The 21820-nt window shown below is 47.4% G+C and overlaps 1 protein-coding gene across 8 annotated transcripts in view; it reads left to right on the forward strand.

Annotated features, from left to right (window-relative positions):
- The first annotated feature begins 574 nt into the window (after nt 1-574).
- FAM193B (family with sequence similarity 193 member B) overlaps nt 575-21820 on the forward strand; it is a 30791-nt gene continuing 9545 nt past the window's right edge. Inside the window, exons 1-7 of one of the 8 annotated variants that reach the window (XM_027546827.1) lie at nt 796-856; nt 1753-1944; nt 14700-14805; nt 15728-15959; nt 17052-17439; nt 19822-20023; nt 20933-21172. In XM_027546827.1, the coding sequence (XP_027402628.1) occupies nt 1832-1944; nt 14700-14805; nt 15728-15959; nt 17052-17439; nt 19822-20023; nt 20933-21172 (1281 nt within the window). In that variant the 5' untranslated portion in view covers nt 796-856; nt 1753-1831. The other 7 variants (XM_027546830.1, XM_027546824.1, XM_027546825.1 and 4 more) reach the window with 7 other exon arrangements.

Here is a 21820-nt window from a genome sequence, read left to right on the forward strand (position 1 = left end):
CCACTCTTCCCACTAGACTGAAGAGCTGAGTCTCCCTGTCCTAAGCACCAAACGCTGGACTCCCCGTGGACCATACACTGAAAATAAGGATCTAAACAATCCCTTCGTCCCATTCAGCTCAGGCTGTCCACAAGCCCATGAGTTCTGGCTGGCTGATGCTGAGCAACCGTTTCACCTTTTGTAGCCCCCGCTTTCACCGCTGCAAAATAGGAGCTATCGCACCTGCCAGGTCGTGTAGGTACGAGAAGTCGAGTCACGGCTGTGAAAGTAGCGGAGCACTATAGAAATTACTAATATTACTAACATTCACTCATCCATTTAACAGCCAGTTTTGAAGCGCCCAGGGCCGTGCAGCACGGTTACTACAGCGCACACCCGCTCCTGGCGCAGGTCTCATCCGCGGAATCCCGAAATGAGGAGGGCGTTTCCTCACCAGATTTACTCTCCCGCAGAACTCCGGGTAGTGACCTTATGCAAAATGGCGCAGGCGGCCTCGGGGGCTAGTGCGGCGGCGCGGACTCCGTGTGCCCTCTGACCTGCTGGCAGCGGTGGAGGGGGAGCCGGGCGCCGCCATATTGGCTGTTGTCCTGTGTGGGGAGCGGCGGCGGCGGCGCGAGTGGAGCAAGGGAGAGGCGCGAGAAGCAGCATGACTCGGAGGCGGAGCAGGCCGAGCGGCGGCGCGGGCCGGCGCGAGCGGGCGCGGGCCACGGGGCCGCAGAAGCCCCAGGCGCCGGAGCCCCCACCGCCGCCGAGCCTGGAAGCGGGAGCGGGTGCAGGGCCCCCGGAGGCGCCGGCGGAGCCCTACCGCGACGACCCCAGGGAGGAGGACGAGCCCAAGCTGGCGCCTGGTCCCCAGGTAGGAGCGAGCGAAGCGAGTCTGCCTGCTCGGGTTCTTTCACCTCCCCGGAGTGGGGCTGGGACGGGCTTGGGGATGGACCATTCCCGGCTGGGACCAGAACCTTAACCCTGAGGGCCAGAGCTGAGGCTTTCTCCCCCAAGGCGGGAGTGAGCCTGGACCCTTTGGTCCAAAGCCGAGGCACGGCCCGTCCGGTTCTGAGTGAGACCAGCCTCTCTGCCCTCTCCCGCCGCCTCCGGGATACATTCTGGCCGCACACCCACTAGGACGGCTCTCCAGTTTTAAGGCCACAGCTTAGCTCTGTGCCCTTCACCTTCCCTGGGCCCACCTGCTCCCCACCCACCCACAGGCCACGTCGGGGCTGTGGGCCCTGGAAGGCTGCAGCCTGTTCCTCTCCACCCCCTCGGGAGCAGCTCCACCCCTTCCCCTCGCTGCTCTCTCAGCAGCTGTGCCCCCAGCATCTGTCTCCAGGGCGTCCCCCCCAACCCCGCCCCGCCTTGCCCAGCTGAGCAGTTGAAGCAGACAGCCAGGCTGCCTAGAAGACTTATTTGGTGGGGCTTCTGTGCTGAGTTGGAAACCCAGCAAAGCCTGCTCTTTCTCCCCACTATACCCCTGACCCACGAGGCAGCCCACCCAAACCCTCAGATCCCTGGGTTTGGCGAGTCCTGCTGAAAGTGAGCAGTAGGAGGACTCTCCAAGGCTTCCAGCTTGCCACCTGGAAGAAGGTCACTTTCTTTTGAGCAAAGGAGATAATAGGAGGTACCCTGCCAGTGTTCACTGCGAAGCTGGGGTGGCATGAGCCACAGTTGCTCTGGGAGGGTTGTGGCACCTGGGGCTGGGTGGCTCGCCCTAAGCTTGCTCTGACAAAAGAGTTTTGAGTTGGTTTTTTGGATGAGTCTGCCGAGGAAGGCAGGCTCCTGCAGGAGTCTTGGAGGGTCGGATGCAGCGCCGGATGAGGATGAGGCGTGGCGGAAGATGCGTTTGGCTCTGCAGACACTGCATCGGGCAGCAGGGGACTCTGGGAGGCTGGTGCAGCCAGAAGGCATGGCTCTTGACAGCCTTCTAGTAGAATCTCTGGAATTGTGCATGTGAGTGGGGACGCTGTTTGGGGTACCATTCCCAGAAAGCCTTTCCTGACCTCCCCAGCTGTGTGAGGTGCCCCTCTGTCCCACAGACCCCGTGCTCTTCTCTGATAGCACTCCCCGTTCTACAATGACATAGTCTGTTGATGTGTCTGTTCCCCCCACTGAACTGTGAACTCCGCAGGGGCACAAATCATGCTGTCTGTCCCCAGCCCTCCACACGTAGCCCTGGGCCTTGCTGACACAGAGTAGGAATAATTAGGTGAATGAGAGAGAATGAATCCGTTGAGAACCTGAAATTACTGTAACCCAGTTTTTATACTGTCTCCTTTGTGTCTCAGATCATAGTAAGATTTTTAATTAATGAAGATGTCACCACTTACTGAGTGTGAGAAGCCCCCACTTCATCCCCATCCCCTACCCTGGGCTGAGACTGTTTCCAAAGGACTCCTCAAGTTGAGAACTCAAGTTGGACCCCACCCTTGCCTAGTTTAACTTCCCACCCTGAAGCTGTTTCCCCCTCTAGCCTTCTCTGGGCCCCTGGGAGTGCTGTTCTCCAGAAGAGGAAGGTAGGGGAAGGGAGGGTCAGGGAGCTGTTGTCTTCTCTTGTTTACCATTCAGGGTCCCCTGCCACTTAACCAGCCTATAGTATTCATGGCCAGAAAGTTTGGTTGATGGCATAACCATTTGGTTTTTATTTAGGTAACAGTTTTAACATGATAGATTCCTACCTCTTCCACTGCTTAACCTTTCAGTTAATTCATTTATTCACGCTAGGCATTTTAAATACCTTCTCGGCACCCCTGTGTTCTCCTCAGCATTTAGCGGGAATGTGATGAGTTAACCATTGATATAATTATTAGTCTGCTTTTGCTTTGTAAACTCTTTAAAGTGTAGGAACCAAGTCAGTCACTATTGTACCACTAAGCCTGGTGATTGATAAATTCTAGTGAATGAAGATATAAATACTATTAATCCCATTTTTCAGACAAAGAAACAGAGACTCAGAGAAACTAAACATTTACCCAAATAACTCCTACTATAGGTACACCTACCACCACCCCATAAAGTACCTTCTTATGTACTGTGGGGTATTTAGCAAGACTGTTTTTTTAACTCTAGCTGAAATAGGTGAAACAAACGAACAAACTTCTGACTGAGCCCTGTTTTTGCTGGGGAAGGGGGTTCTGGGTGCCAGAAGCAGACCTTCGTGCCTTGGTGAAAAGCTCCTGCTGAAAGAATGGGGTCAGTGCTTGCTCTGCCTGCAGGCGTACCTTTGGCGAGGACCTCTGGCTCCCACCACCACTTAGCCCCCTGTCTCAAGCACTTAGAGTGGGTGAGTAAGGTGAAAGTCAGTGTCGAATGCCACACTGAAGCCAAAGCTGGAGAATGGGATCACTTTCAGTCTACACACAGGGTTTAATGCCCCAAGTCACATGTTTTGTTTCTTTTTTTGTTTTCATTTGAGCCAGTATTTTTAAAAATCAATTCCCCACAAAACTGGATTTGTGCCATCTGCTGCTAAAAATCTGGTACTGCTAGGCCCACGTTTCCAGAAGTTAGTCATCTGCAGTCTCTGGGAAGTGTCTGCCCTCTTCATCATATGAAGGACACCTGATCTGTGCCAGGCCCTGGGCTAGCTGGTATACAGAAGTGAATCAACTGTGGACCCTCCTCACAAGGGGCTCATTTGGTCGAGAGAACATGTATATAGTAGTCATGGTAAGGCTAGAAGAGCATTGCTTTCTCTGAGTTAAGGCTCATAGGCCTCTCTGGTTCCATCCAATCTCCTTTGCTTATTTTCATATTTAAATGCAAGACCTTGAACTTAATTGGAATCCCAAAAGCCCTTTCTTCTAATTGTTTAGGCCCCTAAACAACATTGATGCATTCACTAAAAACCCAAATCCTCGTTTGTTTGTTTTCCCCATGAGAAGACTAAAATAGTTATAGCCTTCTTGGTGAAGGTGGCGGGAGTGGGGGACGAATTACAAAGCAGTTGAAGGAGGCAGAGAGACATAGTATTGAATCTTACAGACTTGGGGTGAGCTTCCTGCTCAGTCTCCTGGCTTTGTTACTCCAGGCATGTTTCTTCCCGTCTTTAAGGCTTACGCAGCTTCACAAGAGAATGTGGAGCAGCCTGCATAGCATCTAGTGCTCCTCATGCCGGAGCTAGAATTGGATATGGCATGTGGCAGGAGCCATTTGGCCATCCAAAGCCTGTGTGTTCTCACCTGCCGGCTCCGCTGGCTGTTTCTAGTTCTCTTGGGCCACTCAGCTTGCAGTCCAGGTGCACACTCACTCAGTAAACCCCCAGGAGACTCGCTAGACTATAAACTGGCGTTGGTGGGGGTTGAGCGCATCCTGTCCTTCCTGTCTCTCCTCTGCAGCTTCCCGTGGGACTTTGCCCAGCCTAGTTTAGAGGAACTCTAGAGACCTGGCTCCACCACTGCTCAGAGTTGAACCTACTCCCTCATGGGACAGGAGCAGATGACAGTATCTTTATTAAAATCATCTCATTATATTGAATCCACTCAGCAGGTATTAACAACCTCTGTGCCAAGGCCTTTATTCAGAGCACACAGATGAACGAGATAATCCCTCTACTGCCCACCTAGCCATTTTAAATGCAGGTAGGAGGAAATAATGCTGAGTAGAGATCCCTGTCACCTCTGGTCCTTTGTAAACCAATAGAGCTTCACTATGTAGAAATGCCAAAAGACCTTTGAAGATTAAAACATACTTCCTAAAATTTTAAATTTCCTTAAAATTTCCCAGAACTATTAAGTTTAATATATGTTAGATGTACAATTAATATCCTAATACCTTCACTTACTAAGCCTAGAATTTTGTGAGCTTGGGCTATGTTTTTAATTCATTTCTGGAGTATTTATTGCACATGGTTCTTATGTGTTCAATGAGTGGCTGTTAAAAGAAACGTTAGGTTTCTGGCACCTTATTCTTAGTGCCTGCACTGCTAGGCCAGGCTGGCATTCACTCATTCATTCAGGCCCGTTACACACGCACTATGCCCAGCCTTCCTCTCACCTAACCTGCTGTTCACTTATTCTACCAATACTAATAGACTCCTGGTCTGTGCTGGGTCCTGGGCTAGCTGGTAATATAGAAGTGAATCAGACATGGTCTCTCCCCACAGGGGCTCCTGGTCTAAAGAACATATATGTAATAATTACAGTTAAGCTAGAGGAGCATCACTTCCTCTAAGTTGAGTCAAATTCTAGATCCTGGTACACACCTTTAGAAGTGTTTTCAGCCTTTTGTTTGGTTTTCTGTGTATAAAATGACAGTGATACTGGACTCAAACTAGGGTTCAGCAGGCACTGCATGTCAAGCACTGAACACATGTAGTAGCTATGATTAGTATAGTGCTTTGTTTTGAGGATGCACAGATGTGATAGCCTAGAAAGGCTTCTTGGAGCTGAGGCTTCAAGGTCAAGTAGAAGGTCCTCCAGAGAAGGTGAGACAAAGCGTCTAGGCAAAGCAAGCAGCGTAGACAAAGACCCAGAGTCCAGAACTGCCCAACTCATGGAGAGTGGTGAGAAGTCTGACGGGAGAGTTTAGTAGGTTTGGGCTTTAATCTATAGGCTATGAGGAGTCAACAAAAGATGTGGCAAAGTGAATGAGAGCGTGGGAGGAAGTAATTTTCAGTAGAAGCAGCAACTGTGATTGCTTGATTCTACCTCTCTCTCACCCCAGCCTAACTAATGATCAGATCCCCTGTGCTTTGCTAGACCCTATCCCAGACCTAGAGTCTCTGGGTCTGGAGCCCAGGAACCTGTTCTTAAATTGCCTCAGATGATTTCTGATATGTGGCTGGGTCTGGGAACTGTTTAACTGAGCATGCCATGGGGATCTCTCTGGAGGCCTAGAGTATTCTTTAAAGAATGGAGCTTCCTGGAGAAAGAGCTTTTCCCTAAGCAGAAGAAGAAGCAGCCTTAGTTTTTAAAGAAAAAGCAAACTTTTTCCAGTTTGCCATTTGTCCATATTCTCCAACTGCTAATCTTTCTTTGTGTATCAAAACATGTGCTGCCATCTCTGCTGAACAATTGGGATGCAGTGACTCATGAGATACAGGCCCTGCCCTTGAAAAGCTCACAGTGCTATGGAGAAGACAGATTTTGACAATCGGGGTACACGTGATAACCTCTGTTCAGGAGACATGTAAAAAAAGTGTTAGGGCATCCCCTAACACAGAGCAAAAGCACAGTTTATTTTGCCGGTAGACTTAAGGGAATGTAATACCCAAACTGAGCCTCAATAGGAAGAGGCAAAGAGGACAGTGTGAGTGAAGATACATTTGATGAATTGGGGAAAGGGAATGAATATCGTGGAAAGGAGTGGTTCTTGGTTCTTCGTGGTGGAATATGCAGAGCAGAAAAGAACTGAGAAGAATGCTTGTGTCCTCGGAAGGACCCTGTGTTTGCACCTTTCAGTTCTGTGCCCATGTTCCCACCCTCATCCTTCCAAGTGCAAGATGGATGAACATGGTGCTGTCCTATAGGCCACCTCTCCTTTATTCCCTCCCTAAGACTCTTAGCTATCCAGCTCCCTTTGTGGTTTCCCCCGCCATTCTGAAGTGAATAGATATAGAGAAATTAAGGCAGAAAGAAGGGCCTAGAAATATTGAAGGTTCTTATTACGAAGTTGTAGCCAGAGAACATGGACTGGGGGGGTTAAAGAGACCTTGAAGGTCATCTGTCTAGTCTTCTGTCCTGTGCTTCAAGTAATAACTTTGGATTGGGCAAGTCTCACTTAGTAAGTTTCCCTGTCATTTCTTCCAGGACAGAAGAGGAAAGAAACTAACGGGTATTGAGCACCTACTGTGTGCCAGGCCCAGGCCAGGTACTTTACATAATTTATTTCCTTCTGTCCTCACGACTCTGTGAAGTATGGTTTTATTCTCATTTCATAAATGAGGAAATTGAGGCTCAAAGAAATTCAGTAATAATCCAAGATCATACTGAAAATGGCAAAACTTGGATTTGAACTCAACAGTCTGTCTTCAAAGGTCATTCTCTTCATCCATGAGAACTCTGTTGCCATTACAGAGTAGTCGGTAATAAGGTTTGCCTGAGATTCCAGGTAAATAAGCAGGAGCTTAGGCCTTCCCATGACTGATTGCACCCAGGAAACAGGTTCAACAGGTGAACTAGCCTTTGCAGGTAGAGGGCCACTGGGGTCAGAGAGACTCACTGCTCTATCCTTGACTCAGCCTGTACAGCCGGAGAGAATTCTCCACAAACTGACTTTATGTTGTGAAACTACTGTCCTGTCTCCTGGAAGGACCTGAGCCAACAGCCTGAGTGGGAGTTTGGGTGAAAGCTCAGGGCATGGAGGTGTAGTTGTATTGGCTCCCTAAGAATTAACTATACCTCTGATGGCCAGCATTAGAATGGTCTGAGATTCTTAGCCCTGATGCCTTCCCATTAGTGACCTGGAGTGACGCAGCCATGCCTTTTCAGCATAGTATGTTGGGCTAGTTGGGCTATGTTTTAGTTCCTGTCCTTTGTGTAGAGCAGCTGAGACATAAGCCAGATGGCTTAAACATCATGTATTTATTCAGTGAATGCCTGCTATGTGCCAGGTCCAAGCCAAGCCTAGTTCCTGGACTCATTTAAATGGCCAGGGTCCACTCCCTGCCCCCAAAGAGCTCCCATTCTACAGGGGTTTGGGAGTGGGCAGAGGATATGTGTCTATGGCACAATGCGATAGACACTGTACTAAAAGAATTCTGCTTAGCCTGGTCCAGCAAAAGCTTCATCAACCTTTGACCAAGATCTTAGAGGATGAGCAGGAATTTCCTGAGGAGCAAAGCTGAGGTTTGATAGGGCACGGTGTATCTGAGGAATAGTACAAATAGAACCTATGGCTCAGGGTGTTAAGCATGGAAATGGAATATGGAGAGATCAGCTGGGGCCACGTTATGAATGCCACGGGCCAAAAGGTATCATAGTGAGAGTAGCAAGCTCCACCAAAAAGGAGCCTAGAGATGACAAGAGACCAAGGTAGGAAAGAGGAGGTAAAGGAAAGAAATCTTCAATAGATAGAAGATTGAATATCCAATATCTTCAATGGATAGATATGTGAGAAGGCACAATATAAGCTTAACCTTAAGGAGAGAATCCCAATGTCCTAATTGGTTGTTTTTAATTTATATTTATTATTTTGTTTACTGATTATAATTGTATATTATTTTAATATGTGTTCCTGCCTGATTATCCAAAATGAATATGAGGCATCCTGGGAGTTTGGGAGCATTGACAACCCTGTGCATGAACCTGCCTGGTTTTATGCATGTGTTCTTAAGGCAGGAACTCTTGTTTCCTAGCACCTAGCACAATGGTTGGCACCAGGTAGAGGATCTGAGGATGTTTGTTGAATGAGGGAATGAGTGGATGAATGGAAGAGTGAGTGGTAATGACTGGGCTAAGTTTTTCTAGGCTGGGGAACTAATCACTTTCTCTGCTTTTGGAAGGGAATTTTAACTGTTGTTGTCTGCCTGCCTCGGTGACAAGGAGGCTTTTGGAGTTGGGCCATTTCTGAATAGAATTTAGAAACTGTCACAGGGCTCCTGGGTAGATACAGCACTGTGTCTTGGGGGAATCCTCTATAAACATATACTAACTCTTGGGAATAAAAGGAACCCATGAAAGAAATGAGAGCAGGTTTGGTTTTGGAAATTAGATCCAGCTTCAAGAGCGGTCCTTGATAGCCATCTGGCCTAGTGACATGTAATTCCCAAACTGTGGCCAGAAAGGCTGTCGTGCAAAATTTTCTCATGACCCCAAACAGCTCTTCAGATATACCATGAACTGCTATATGGTTGTTAATAGTCACTGTTGCTTATAGCACACCCACTGGCTGACAGGCGCTGTTAGATACTTTACATCAGCTCTTCTCAAAGGGTTTGGTCTTGGGAACCTTCTACATTTCTAAAAATTTTTGAGGACACAGAAGAGCTTTTGTTGGTTAAACTATTGAAATTTACCAAATTAAGTATTAAAGTTGAGAAAGTTTAAAAATATTTGGTCACTCGTTTCAGAATAACAGTATTAGATCTATCATATTAACGTAAATAACGATTTTTAAATTAGAGATAACAATTTTCCCAAAAAGTGAGAAAAATGGTCTTGTTTTCACTTTTGCAAATTTATGTCTATCTTAATAGGAAAAGTTTAGATTCTTTTACATGCTTCTGGGGCTTCCCAGGTGGTGCCTGTAGTAAAGAATCCACTTGCTAATGCAGGAGACACAAGGGACGTGGGTTCAGTCCCTGATCAGGAAGATCCCGTGGAGAAGGAAACAGCAACCCACTCCAGTATTTCTTGCCTGGAAAATTCCATGGCTAGAAAAGCCTGGTGGGCTACAGTCCATGGGATCGCAAAGTGTCAGACACAGCTGAGTACGTGCACACACATGTGCTTCTGTATTCAGTCTGTTGGCAGTACATTATTTTGATGGAATTATGTTTTTAAAAAAATTTAACTTCACACAGGTACATAGTTGGAAAAGAGAAAGGTATTTTGATAGCCTTTTCAGATGATTGTTGGTATTCTTCGCAATATGGAATCTGAGAACATATCAATAAAGTCTTTATACTCATTTATGTTAAAATCTGTTGGTTCATCTAACCCTTTGGGTGGACTTTATACCAGTGCATGACTCTGTGGTATCATGCTTTGATCATTTGGAAAAATAGGTTCACTGAGTTATATAGATCTTGCAGATATTTTCCTGTTTCATTTTATAGTATCAAAAAATAACATTTGTTAATATCACCATCAATTTCATCGTAAATTCTTAAGTATTAGGAAGCTGTCAAGCTCATGGTTGTGGATGCAGCTTTTTCAAAATTCTAATTTTCACCTAAAACTTGAATTTTTATCATTGACCACAGAAACAGAATAGTTTTCCTTGGAGATGATAGGCTTGTTTTGTTCATTTTCTGAGAAAATGTCTACCAATACCCAAGTTTGAATAACCATAGTTTGTCAGTCATTCTTTGAAGTAAAAATGCTCCCTGAAAAATTGGCTTTCCCTTCCTTTGACTTTATCTCTTTTTTCCCCAGGAAAAACTAGAAAGTCCTAGCATAATACTTCTCAGACAAAAACAGAAAAGTCTCGGGCCTGGTCAGATGAGGGCACAGGTACTAGTTTTACTGGGTGTGCATGCCAGCCCCCTGGGCTGGGAGTGGCCACCGTCTAGGGTCCTGGCTCATTGAGAGCTCTGGGGATATGCCTATAGCACAGATACCTTGTGTGAGTAACTCCCCACGTCCAGAGATTTGACATTTGCCCACAGAACGAAGCAGAATTATCTTGGAGCTTTTTTAGCAGATCCCAAATTTAGAGAACTTCTACAACCTTTCCTTTCGCTCCTCCATCTTTTACCTAAGGCTAGACTGGAATCTGGAGAGGCTATGAATTTAACCTGAGATAAGAAGGAATAATTAGTTGTTGCCCAGGGTCTCTGGGTTGAAGAATCAGTTCCAACAGCCTTTCTGATGAAGAAACATGGTTGGAATTTTCATTCATTCGATAAACATGTATTGATCATGTTCTTCATGTGAGATTACTGTAAAATTGTGCTAGCTGCTAAAAAGTACAGCTTGAGAGCAGCTAGTTGAAAGCCTGAATTGACTACAGGGCATACAAGGTCACGATTTTCAAGAATTTGGAAAGTAGCAGGAGATTGCAGTCAAAGAAACTATAAACCAAGAGTTTTTCTGCCAAAGCAAAAATTTGACAGTATTAACTGTATATAATATCTCCAGGGCTTGGGATTCTCAGTACCCTCTGGCAATTAAAATAGAGATGAAAATATGAGAGAGAACAGTCCACAGGCTCCATTGGGAATTTTACCCAGAGGTAGGCACCGAGGCTTAGAGTTAAGACAACTTTGAGGGTGGCCCCCTAAAACTTCCTGGGCCTAGAAAGAAAGAATCTAATATACCGAACTCAGGACAGTAGATAAGCTAGTTTCCAGTGTAGACTTACTAAGAACAGACCAAAAAAAAAAAAAAAAAAGACCAGCCCAGGAGCCTAGATAGTAGATTGAGCATCTCCTGTATAGATCCTCTGAGCTAAGTGCTTTGCATCTCTAATGTCACTTAATCCTCTGGGCAACCTTATGCAACATAGATGGTATCATCCCTGCTTCAGTTTGTACTTAATTAGCTTCCCAGGCCTTGTGTTTCTTCCTTTAACTAGAAAGACAGCCTGCCCTGTAAATTGACTTCCTTTGATGGCTAATCTTATTTATCATGTGTACCATTTCAGCTCTAGGGAAAGTCACATTATTTCCATGAATAAGCAGTCTTGTAATCCTTGAGGAATACAATCTTCCAACAATCTTCCCCTCTTCCACACTTGCGACTGGAACCATTTGGTTGGAGGTCCAGGGTGGGAAGACGGCCTTTTACTATGGGAAACAACAATTTCAAGCAGTGTCTCACCAAACTGCCTGCCAGCTGTATTGCCATGGGGATACTTAACAAATCTGACTTAGCCACCATATGCCCAACTGAGCCTATGCCCTGTGGTGTACCATGAGGGATCCAGACAAGAATCAGACCTGGTAGTTGCCCTCTAGGAGCACAACCTAGTAGAAGGGACAGAAGATACAGGTAAATAAGTGTAGTAGAAGGCACAAATCTTGTCACCAAGGCCCAGTGTGCTGTGGGGGTATGGAAATGGGAAAGAGAGGTGAATTGTAAGAGGGAATCTCTAGGAAAGCTTGGGTGAGATTAGATCTAGGCTGGGCTTTATTTAAGCCCTGCTCATCTACCTATTGGTAAATGTGGGGAGAAAGAGGGGTTTAGGCAGAGGATCCCCTTTAGCAAAGATGTGACATAGGAGAGCACAAGGAGTATTTGGGGAACTTAAGGAATTACATAGTGGAGTGAGGACAGAGGTTAAGATGCCTGAATGTCACCTTCAGTTCATTACATATGAGAGACTCATGCATTCTCATAAAATACAGTGACTGGACAGTCTATGTTTTCAACCCTAGTCCTGATTTTAAATATTTTTTCCTATTGCTCCCATCATGTTCATAATTAGTGCCATATGTTGAGTAGCATATATGCCTGACAGTGGACTAGGTGCTTTATCACAGTGCTCACAGCCAACTCTACAAGTCAGAACTTAATCCCATTTTATAGATGGGGAGGCACAGAATAAGTAGAACTTGCCCAACATTATACAGTTGGTAAGTGGTGGAGGCCCAGGATTAATTCCAAAGCCAGTATTGTTTCTTCTATACTCCAGCACCTCCCACAAGTACTTTAGGATCAAGTACAGTCACACAGGTCACATATTTACCTTATAAGAATTGTTTCACTTTTAAAAGAAAACAGCAAATAACGCTACACATTGTCATTTACATTGTACATTTGCGTTCTTGGTTGTTCCTATGAAACCATATATACTGTACTTTGCAGGCCACATTAAAAATTTCAAGAATTATTTTACCCAAGATTTTCATCTTCTGTAATAACTCGAACCTAACACTGGAAAATGAAGCTCCATTGTAGTAAAATTGCACATCCTGGTGTTTGCCTAAAAAATACAGTCACTTTGCTCACCTCCTCCTCCTGGAGTTATTAATACTATGGCATCTTGTAGCTATGGAAAGTTTCCTGGGTGCATGTCTCAGAAAGGCCTCCTTTACCTTAACTTCTCTATCAGCCTTCCACCCTTACCATGAGATACTCACCACAAATGGGTTCTAGAATGCAGTTTTCTTTTGTAGCTGCCACTAAGCAGCTGACTTGCTCACTGGACTGTCCCCTTGGCACAGACTTTAGGCAGCATCTCACACGAGTTCCATATGTAAGATTTCTTTTTCTTTCTCTCTGATATTTGTTCCCAAGGTCCTTGTAATTCCCCACATGTTTCAGTGTGCTACTGGTGGCGCTAGTGGTAAAGAATCTCCCTGCCAGTCAGTGCAGGAGATGCAGGAGACCCAAGAGACGTGGTTCAGTCCCTGGGTCAGGAAGATCTCCTAGAGGAAGAAATGGCAACCCACTCCAGTATTCTTGCCTGGAAAATTCCATGGACAGAGGAGCCTGGTGGGCTTCAGTCCACAGGGTCGCAAAGAGTCGGACACGACTGGGCGACTGAGCACACACACACAGGCTCAAACACACATGCTTCTGGTACTACTGTTTCTTTTTCTAGAAACCAGGGACCCAGGTCAGTGTAATTGTAACATTACAAATTTAAGGATACCCTGATGCCAACTTATTGTGAGAAGGTGATTTTATTTGAAAAAGATTATGCCATTTATTTTATTGGTAGGATGAAAGTGATACTTGTATTATTCCTTTGCTTAGGCCTCTGCAAATATGTTTTGCCTAGTGGTGGGTAAGTTTGGAAGGTATATCAGTTAACTATTATGTGCAACAAACCACCCCAAAACTTAGTGGCTTAAGACAATACCATTTATTATTTGTCATGAGTCTCTTGGTTGACTGGGTGTTTCTGCTGATTGGGGCATACTTGGCTGATCTCAGCTATACTCATGTATCTGATCTACCGGCCAGTCAGCTGGGAAGACTCAGTTTTCCCCACAGGTCTCTCACATCCCTCCAGCAGCTAGCCTGGTCATGCTTATGTGGCATGGCAGAGGTGCAGGAGCGAGCAAGTCCAGCCATGCAAGGGAGCAAGTAGAAATGCATACACACTTTTCAAGCTCATGCTGGCAGCATGTTTGCTGACATTCGTTGGCCAAAGAAAGTGACATGATTGTCAGAGTGAGAAGGGACTACAATGCAAAGTTGCAGGATATAGGAAAGCCATTAATGGGGTCATTAAACACAATCAGTCTCTCAAGCCACTCCCTCAGTGTGACAGAAAACCTATAGACTTATATTTATAGGTCAGCTTTGTCCTAGAAGGAAAAAGGAAAAATAATAATAATGATGACTGTATACTGGGACTGTACTATGGGCATGCACAGGGCTAGGCACTTTCCTTGTTTATGCACCCCCCTCATAACAGCTCTGCGCAGTAGGTAGGAAATCAGAAGTTAAATAACTTGCTCAAGGTCACCCAGCTCATTTGTGGTCAGGGAGGGATTAGAATTCATGTCAGTCTGACACCTAAAGCCCAGGGGTTTTTCACCACACCTCCCTGCTTCTCAGAAGCCCCTGGATCTGCCTTACCCTCCAGCTCGGTTTTCAGCTGAGTTGATGCTCTTTGGCTCTTCCAGAATGCTCCTGTGATCCTAATGGAATTGTGCAGCTCTTTGGGAATCCCACATGGTCTCCCAAACTGCGTTAACTGAAAGCATTTTTTTTCCTTTCAGGTGAGGATTGGTCTGTAGACTTCACAGACAGCCCAAGAATTGTGACCTCTCCCAGACATGCCACAGCAGGAAGGGCCGACTCATTAACCTTCAGGATCTGGAGACTTTGGGGCACTAGGGCATTTGAGCATGAGCTTTGGAGTCATCCTCACTGGGGTTCAAATTCTATAGGGTTCAACCACTCACTCCCTCTATAACCTTGGGCAACTTATTTGACTTCTTCTTGAAATGTTTCTTCTTTTCAAAAAAAAAAAAAAAGATGAGAATAATAACACAGTTTGCAGAGCTGTTTACCAGAACTAAAATTGGGTAAATAAAGTGCCTAACCCAGTGCCTGGCACATAATAAGTGATATCATCAGTATTGTTAATATTGTTTCTAAGCAGAACCTTTCCCCTTCTGGGAAACCCTGTTTCTGTCTGTTGGACAGGTTCCCCCTACCACCAGCCAGTCTGTGCAGACTTGCTGCCTGCTGTGTCACCGGGAACGCAAAGGCTGGGAAGAAGGCCCTTCCCAGAACGGACTGGTGTTGCAGGGTGAGAAGCTGCCCCCTGACTTCATGCCAAAGCTCGTCAAGAATCTCCTAGGCGAGATGCCTCTGTGGGTCTGCCAGAGTTGCCGAAAGAGCATGGAGGAAGATGAAAGGCAGACAGGTCGAGAACATGCAGTGGCGGTAGGTAACCGCTGAGAAGGGGTCCCTGAATGCAGGAGTGCTGCCTGCCCAGAGAAGTCAGGCTGTTGAGCTGTGGCTGCCTTGTGCTCAGGTGGCTGTCCTCAGGCAACACCTTCGCCCAGGTGCCAAAGAGGTGCACCATACAGCATTAGCAGCTTGTGGCCCACATTTGGGGGAAGAAAAGAGAGGTTTCAGGCAGCCCACCAGCCCCCAAGGACAGTGCACCGTGTGATGGCCGGCTTGGAGGCACTGGTAGATCGAGATCCTGACCCTCCCTGTGACTGTGCTGCCTTCAGCTCTGTGGCAGCTCAAAAACCAACCGGTATGACATGGAAGGCAAAGGTCAGTTTGAGGGTCTGCAATGCCTCTGTTAGAAGGCTTCCAAGATGCCCCATCTAACTGCCATCTCCTGAATCACAGAGGTCAGACTCCTCATTTTTCATTCCCCTCAGTCCCTCTCTCTAACCCAGAATCAGTTCAGCTTCAGGACTCCTGACTTAAAGACCTTTTTCCTCTCCTTGGCAGCTCTCAGGACTCCCCAAAGGCCACAGCTGACAGGCAGTCTCTGCCACTACCAGAATCTCTCATCACATCCACATACTTCACTTCACAGGGAGCACTGCAGCCCCTCTTGGCAAAGGCCTGGCCCATGTTTGCCCTTGCACCTGGAGTTGTGGGAACTGGGCCATTCCCACAGTTGGTGGGAGGTGCCCCTGGGGAAGCCAAGGCAGCAGAGGGCCAGCCCTGATGTTTACTGTTTTACCATGAGCCTTTTTCTTCCCCAGATCTCCTTGTCACACACATCCTGCAAATCACAGTCTTGTGGGGGTGATTCTCATTCCTCTTCGTCCTCCTCTTCATCGTCCTCTTCCTCGTCCTCCTCCTGCCATGGGAACTCAGGGGACTGGGATCCTAGTTCGTTCCTGTCAGCACATAAGCTCTCGGGCCTCTGGAACTCCCCGCACTCCAGTGGGGCCATGCCAGGTGGCTCACTCGGGAGCCCTCCTACAATCCCTGGTGAGTCTCCAAGCTCAGAAGAGAGCTCTCTCCATAAATGGAGAGAGTTGTGTTTTCATAACCATTTTGTTCAAACAAATCAGATAGGTTATTAAAATAAATAAAAGTGGAGCTGTTCTGGTGGAAGCCAAGTAGGGAATCTAGCCCTTGACTATCTTGGTAGGAATCCTTTCCCCAAGATTCTGAACTCGAAAAATACTGCTGGCATTGGCTCTGATAATTGTTCCCATTGGATCCAAGAGGGGACCTGGTAAGCACTGGCTGAAGAGAAAGGTCTGCAAGGGCCTTTACGGAATTAGAACTCAGGTCACCTGACTGCTGCAGCAGCACAGAGGGCCTGAGTATCTCCTCTTCTCCATCCAAGGGATGGGTGCTTTTATAAAAGCACTGCACTTGCGTCCACACGAGATTGGCAGTGTGAGCTGCATTGATTATTAGCCAGTTATGCAGCTGTGTAAGCCTTTTTTAGACCCTGGGATAATGCTTAGCAACCCAAAGAAAAAATCTTGAGTTATTGCTGTACTTTCTAAATATGAATTACTGTCTACTTTTAAATGGAGGACCTGAGTTCTTCAAAGGGGTGCTACCCCCAGAATTGTGAGTGGAGCGATACATAATTCCAGTTATTTTGGTGCATGAGCCAGAGAGAGTTGTCAAAGTGCTTTCCCACTTGTCCTCTGAAATTTGGGGCCGCCCAAAAGTCTGGAATATCCTAGCTGCCTTGATGCACATGGCCCAGAAGCAGAGCCTTGTCAGACAGGTCCTAGAGAAGCACTCAAAGATAGAACATACAACCCCTGTTTATGCCCAGAAAAAGTTTTATGACCTTGCATGGGACTGGCCTTCCTGGTGCCTTCTCCCTCAGGCCTGGCCATCTTCAGCCTGTCCAGCTGCTGCCTGCAGAGAAATCTCTCCAACCTAAGGTACCGCTAGGCTTTTCCAAAAGCTCATGGGTCTACCATGCTGAGAGACTGTGCCCAGGCATGTTGCCTCTGGTTACAGTAAGCAGGCTGCTGTAGCAGTGAGCCCTTGGGCCTCCTTCCCAGGATCTGGGCTCCCACTCTGACACCTCTCTCCCCCATCCGCCCACAGGTGAGGTTTTCCCCATCTCGGAGCACCACCGGCACTCAGACCTCACTGCTCCACCTAACAGCCCCACCGGCCACCACCCCCAACCAGCGCCGCTGATCCCATCTCACCCCGGATCCTTTGGCTCACCACCCCACCCGCACCTGCTGCCCACCACCCCAGCAGTGCATTTCCCTGCCCAGGTTTCAGAATGCCCTGTTGCCGTGGCTGCTGCCCCCCACACCCCAGGGCCATGTCAGAGCCCCCACCTTCCCTCCACCAGCATGCCGCTCCTGAAGATGCCTCCTCCATTCTCGGGTTGCAGCCACCCCTGTAGTGGTCACTGCAGCGGGCACTGCAGCGGGCCCCTCCTCCCACCACCCAGCTCTCAGCAGCTCCCTAGCACTCACAGGTGAGTGGCACAAAGAGCAAACTCCCTGACGACTTGAACTTAAGAGTTTGGGGAAAACTTTGGGGTGGAAATTAAAGGGTATACTCTGTTTATGTTTTTTCTATAGTCTTTCCAGATATGAAAGGAATATGTTAATTTTTTTTAAACTTGGGAAAATTTATAAATGTATGAAAATTTTAAATACATGAAAGAAGAAAAAAATTCCTGGCAACCTAAAGATAAACTTTAACACCACAATATGTTTTCTTTTTTTGACGTTTCTATATATCCATAACAAAATGAGGTCCACATTCTGTATTATTTTTGTGTGGTTACTTTTTAACATAATACCATCATCATTTCCTTAGTTAAAATTCTTCAAAAACTTTTTCAGTGGGCACATGTTTTATTGTACAGCTGTGGCATAATTTATTTTATCATTACCCTATTCCTGGATATTCAGGCATTTGTAGATTTTTTTGTAGACTGTAATAAGCATCCTTACACTCAAATGTCAGGAGTTCTGTCCTTAAAGTAGATTCCTAGAATTAACTCTTAAGTACTGAGAAAGTTTGTTTTAATATATATTTGAAAGATACAGTTCTTTGGAGAAGATCTGTCTTTTATAAATCAGATGTGTGTTGATGATGTGTTTCTATTTGCCTCTAAAACCCCACCACCCCGATACAGCACTCCTGGCAGTTTTCTCTTGAGTAGCTTTCCCGTGTGGTAGTGGTGGTGTCTGTGTGGTTTTTCGTTGTCCGGTTTCACTTAGTGCTGTTAGGTTCCCACATGGCTTCTGAACCTCAGCTTTAAAGGCTGGGAAATTCTTTGCTGTTCTCCAGTTGCTGAACATTTAGGTCATCCCAGCATGGCATATAGCATTTTAACATAAATAACATCTTTGCCTAAAGCTTTTCACTCTTTGGGATTTTTCTCCTTGGAATAGATCTGTCAGTGAAAAAAGTTCTCAGTTTAAATGATATGAGGGATTTTTTGCTTTTATTTTATTGAGAAAGGCTCTTAATACATATTGAAAAATTGCTTTCCAAAGGGGTCTCCAAATTGATGTAACCACCAGTATTAAAGCACTAGGAATTTTTAACTGCTAATACAGTAGATGAATAATGGGCAGTTGGGGTTAAGCTTCTCTAAGCACCTTTTTATTTTGCACCACCCAATATGCAGGATCTTAGTTCCCAACCTGGGATTGAATCCATGCCCCCTGTAGTGGAAGTGGGAAGTCTTAACCACTGGGCCACCAGGAAAGTCCTCTAAGCACTTTGATAATGATTCCTGCCCCAGGGAACCTCCTTGGCTGTTCTTGTCCCACCCTTCCTCCTGGCACCCTTTGGCATCAGCCCTGGAGCATTCCCACTGCTGATGGCCAACCCAGGACTCTGACTCTTCTAGCACGAATTCTGGGACCTTTCAGACCTTTCCTTACCCTGGGAAATTAGTCCATATTACAAGATGCTTCCTGAAGTCCAGAGGCAGAGCAGAGCAGTGCAGTGGGAGGGTGAGTCCTAGCTGCTCCTTGGGCAAAACGGTGAAGCACCCTGAGCCTTGGTCTCTTCTGTTGCAGCGTGGGAATGGCAAAACCTGTTTTGCAGGATTTGGGGATTGTTAGAAATGATTTGCTGTGTACAATACCTGGCACAAACAGTAGCTCAAAATATGGCCCACAAGGCACATTTGCTCTCCTAACCTCAAGACATGGCTAAGGCAGCTCTGTGCAGTGGTGCGATCTCAATCAGAAGGACCTTTGAGCATGGTCCACTGTCACGTCCACTGTCAGGGGCCCGGATTCAATCCCTGGTCAGGAAACTAATATCCCAGAAGCCACATGGTATGGCCAAAAACAAACCCACAGTGTCAGGGTGGGGGGAACTGTAGAGAAGGAAAGGACGTCGGCCTCCTTTGGATGTTCCAAGGAACCATCAGCCCACTAATCTGTTCAGACACCTACTCCCTGAGCACTTACTGTGGATAGGCTTGTATACACACTGGGACCCAAAAATAGAAGTGGCATAAAAAAAAAGTGGCATAGTCCATATCTTCAGGGAATGCACACTTTGGTCTGGAAGACAGATGGGTAAATAGACCGTCACTATAGTGTGTGATAGAGGTATACTTGGCACCTCAGAGTCCAGAAGGCTCATGTGGTAGACTTGGGGAGGGGAAGCACGGGGAACCTTTCCAGAACAGTGCCATTGGGGGGGGCCCTGAGGAACAGCGGGGGTGTTTGCCTTGTTCTTAAAAGGGGCTCATTCTGTTTGCCTGCCTTGGTCTTTGTGGGATGAGGCAGATGAAGGCGATGGTGGGGCTGCTCCCCAGGCTCCTCACAGCGTGCTCCTGCCCTGCCTTTCCTCACCTTTGGGCCTGTCTTTTCTCCCAATTCAGCAGGGACCCTGGGTGCAAGGGGCACAAGTTTACCCACAGTGGCCTGACGTGCCAGCTTCCCCAGCCGTGCGAGGCAGACGAGGGGCTGGGCGAGGAAGAGGACAGCAGCTCGGAGCGTAGCTCCTGCACCTCGTCCTCCACCCACCAGCGAGATGGGAAGTTCTGTGACTGCTGCTACTGTGAGTTCTTCGGCCACAATGCGGTGAGTGAGCCTTCCCAGGCCAGAGCAGGCTGGGGGCCAGCCGAGGGGAGCCAGGGGAGTACCTTGCTCTTCCCAGGGCCCCACTTGCTCTTGGAGCTAATAATTGTGCTTGGACCCTGTGAGTCCTCACCAGCACCTGCTTGCTAGATCCTCACGGCATATGGATGAGGTAGAGATTTTTCAAGTTTGCTACCTTTGCTCTTCTCATGGTTTCTCTTAAGATTGACATTTTTTCCTTAGGCAAAAAGAAAGGAAGTGGCAGAGGAAAGCTATGATTCTGATGAGTATGTATACATAATGTGCATAATCACAGAGAAGTGAAGGCTTGTGCGTGATGAAGGCAGAGTGGAAGCCAAGACTCTCAGTCCCCAGTGTGGGAGCCAGGCAGGGGACAGGCCGTGAGCACAGATGGCGCCAGGAAGGAGGCTCATAGCAGAGTACAGGCTGTCTCTGGACGGGGAGAAAGCAGTTCAGAAGTCTCATAAGGTGAAGAGGAAAGGGCTTCTGGCTAGGGGAGAGCAGTTGAGGACAGAAGAAATTCAAGCAGTTATGTTGCTGGTCGCCTTTGAGCTAGAAGTTGTTATCCTCATTTTAGAGATGACAAAATTGAGGCTCACAAAGACTCAGTGAACCTGCCCAAGGTCATACAGCTTCCGAGTGACGAAGCCTGGGCTCAAACCTGCTTTCCTGGCTCCCAAGTCAGTGTGCTCGCAACACTGCTGCATACCTCCCACTCCGCCCACCGCTGCCTTGGCTCCGAGCCTGGCTGAGGGCGAAGCCATTTGGCCTCTGTGGCTGTGGTAGAAAGAACAGTTGTCTTACTTCTCACCACATGCTTGGTGCCCGCGGGTGGGAGTGCTCCGGGCTTCCCAGGCCCAGGGTGTAACGTCAGCACCTCCCCTCCCCCAGCCACCCGCTGCCCCGACGAGTCGGAATTATACCGAGATCCGAGAGAAGCTTCGCTCAAGGCTGACCAGGCGCAAAGAGGAGCTGCCCATGAAGGGGGGCGCCCTGGGCGGGATCCCTGGGGAGCCCGCCGTGGATCATCGAGATGTGGATGAGCTGCTGGAATTCATCAACAGCACGGAGCCCAAAGTCCCCAACAGCGCCAGGGCTGCCAAGCGGGCCCGGCACAAGCTGAAAAAGAAGGTGGGTGTGGGGGGAGCCCAGCTCTACCACCTCTTTTCCCCCGAGGACTCCCTCGCCCCCAACCCCCAGGACTTCTCGGGCATGAATAGTGCTGGCTGCCAAAGGCCTTGGCAGGGCTTTTTTCTCTGAGAAGGTCTGAATGAGTTTGGGAGGCATCGGGGTAAGGGAGCCAGGGGTCCAGTGATTGGAGGAAAAACAAATCCTGGCGTCAGAAGCCACTTGCTGGCTTCCTCAAAGCTTAGGACTTGCTTCAGTCAGTCATATGTTCATTCAGCAAACACTTCTGCAAATGCTTGGAGCCAAATATGATGCAGTTAGCTTCTTACCCTGGAAAAGCTCAGTCCAGTGGAGAAACAACACTGGACAAGCATATTACTGTGCAACAAGTGCTGGGATGGGGGAAGCCCCCATCCTGCCTGAGGCACTGGAAATGGCTAGATCACCAGGCTGCCTGGAGAGCTGAGTTGTAGAGAGTGAGTACAGATTAATCAGGAGGACCCTCCTGGCAGCAGGCATAGCACATCCACAGCAGTTTTTGAAGCCAGAGCTCACACCCAGGAGAAGGCAGGCAGATAGCAGAAGTGAGGAATGGTATTGCTCAAGAGCTCTGACTTGATCCTACAGCTGAGGGGGGTTCACCCAAGGGCT

Source organism: Bos indicus x Bos taurus, chromosome 7 (assembly GCF_003369695.1).
Source record: "Bos indicus x Bos taurus breed Angus x Brahman F1 hybrid chromosome 7, Bos_hybrid_MaternalHap_v2.0, whole genome shotgun sequence".
Classification (NCBI taxonomy): Eukaryota; Metazoa; Chordata; class Mammalia; order Artiodactyla; family Bovidae; genus Bos; species Bos indicus x Bos taurus.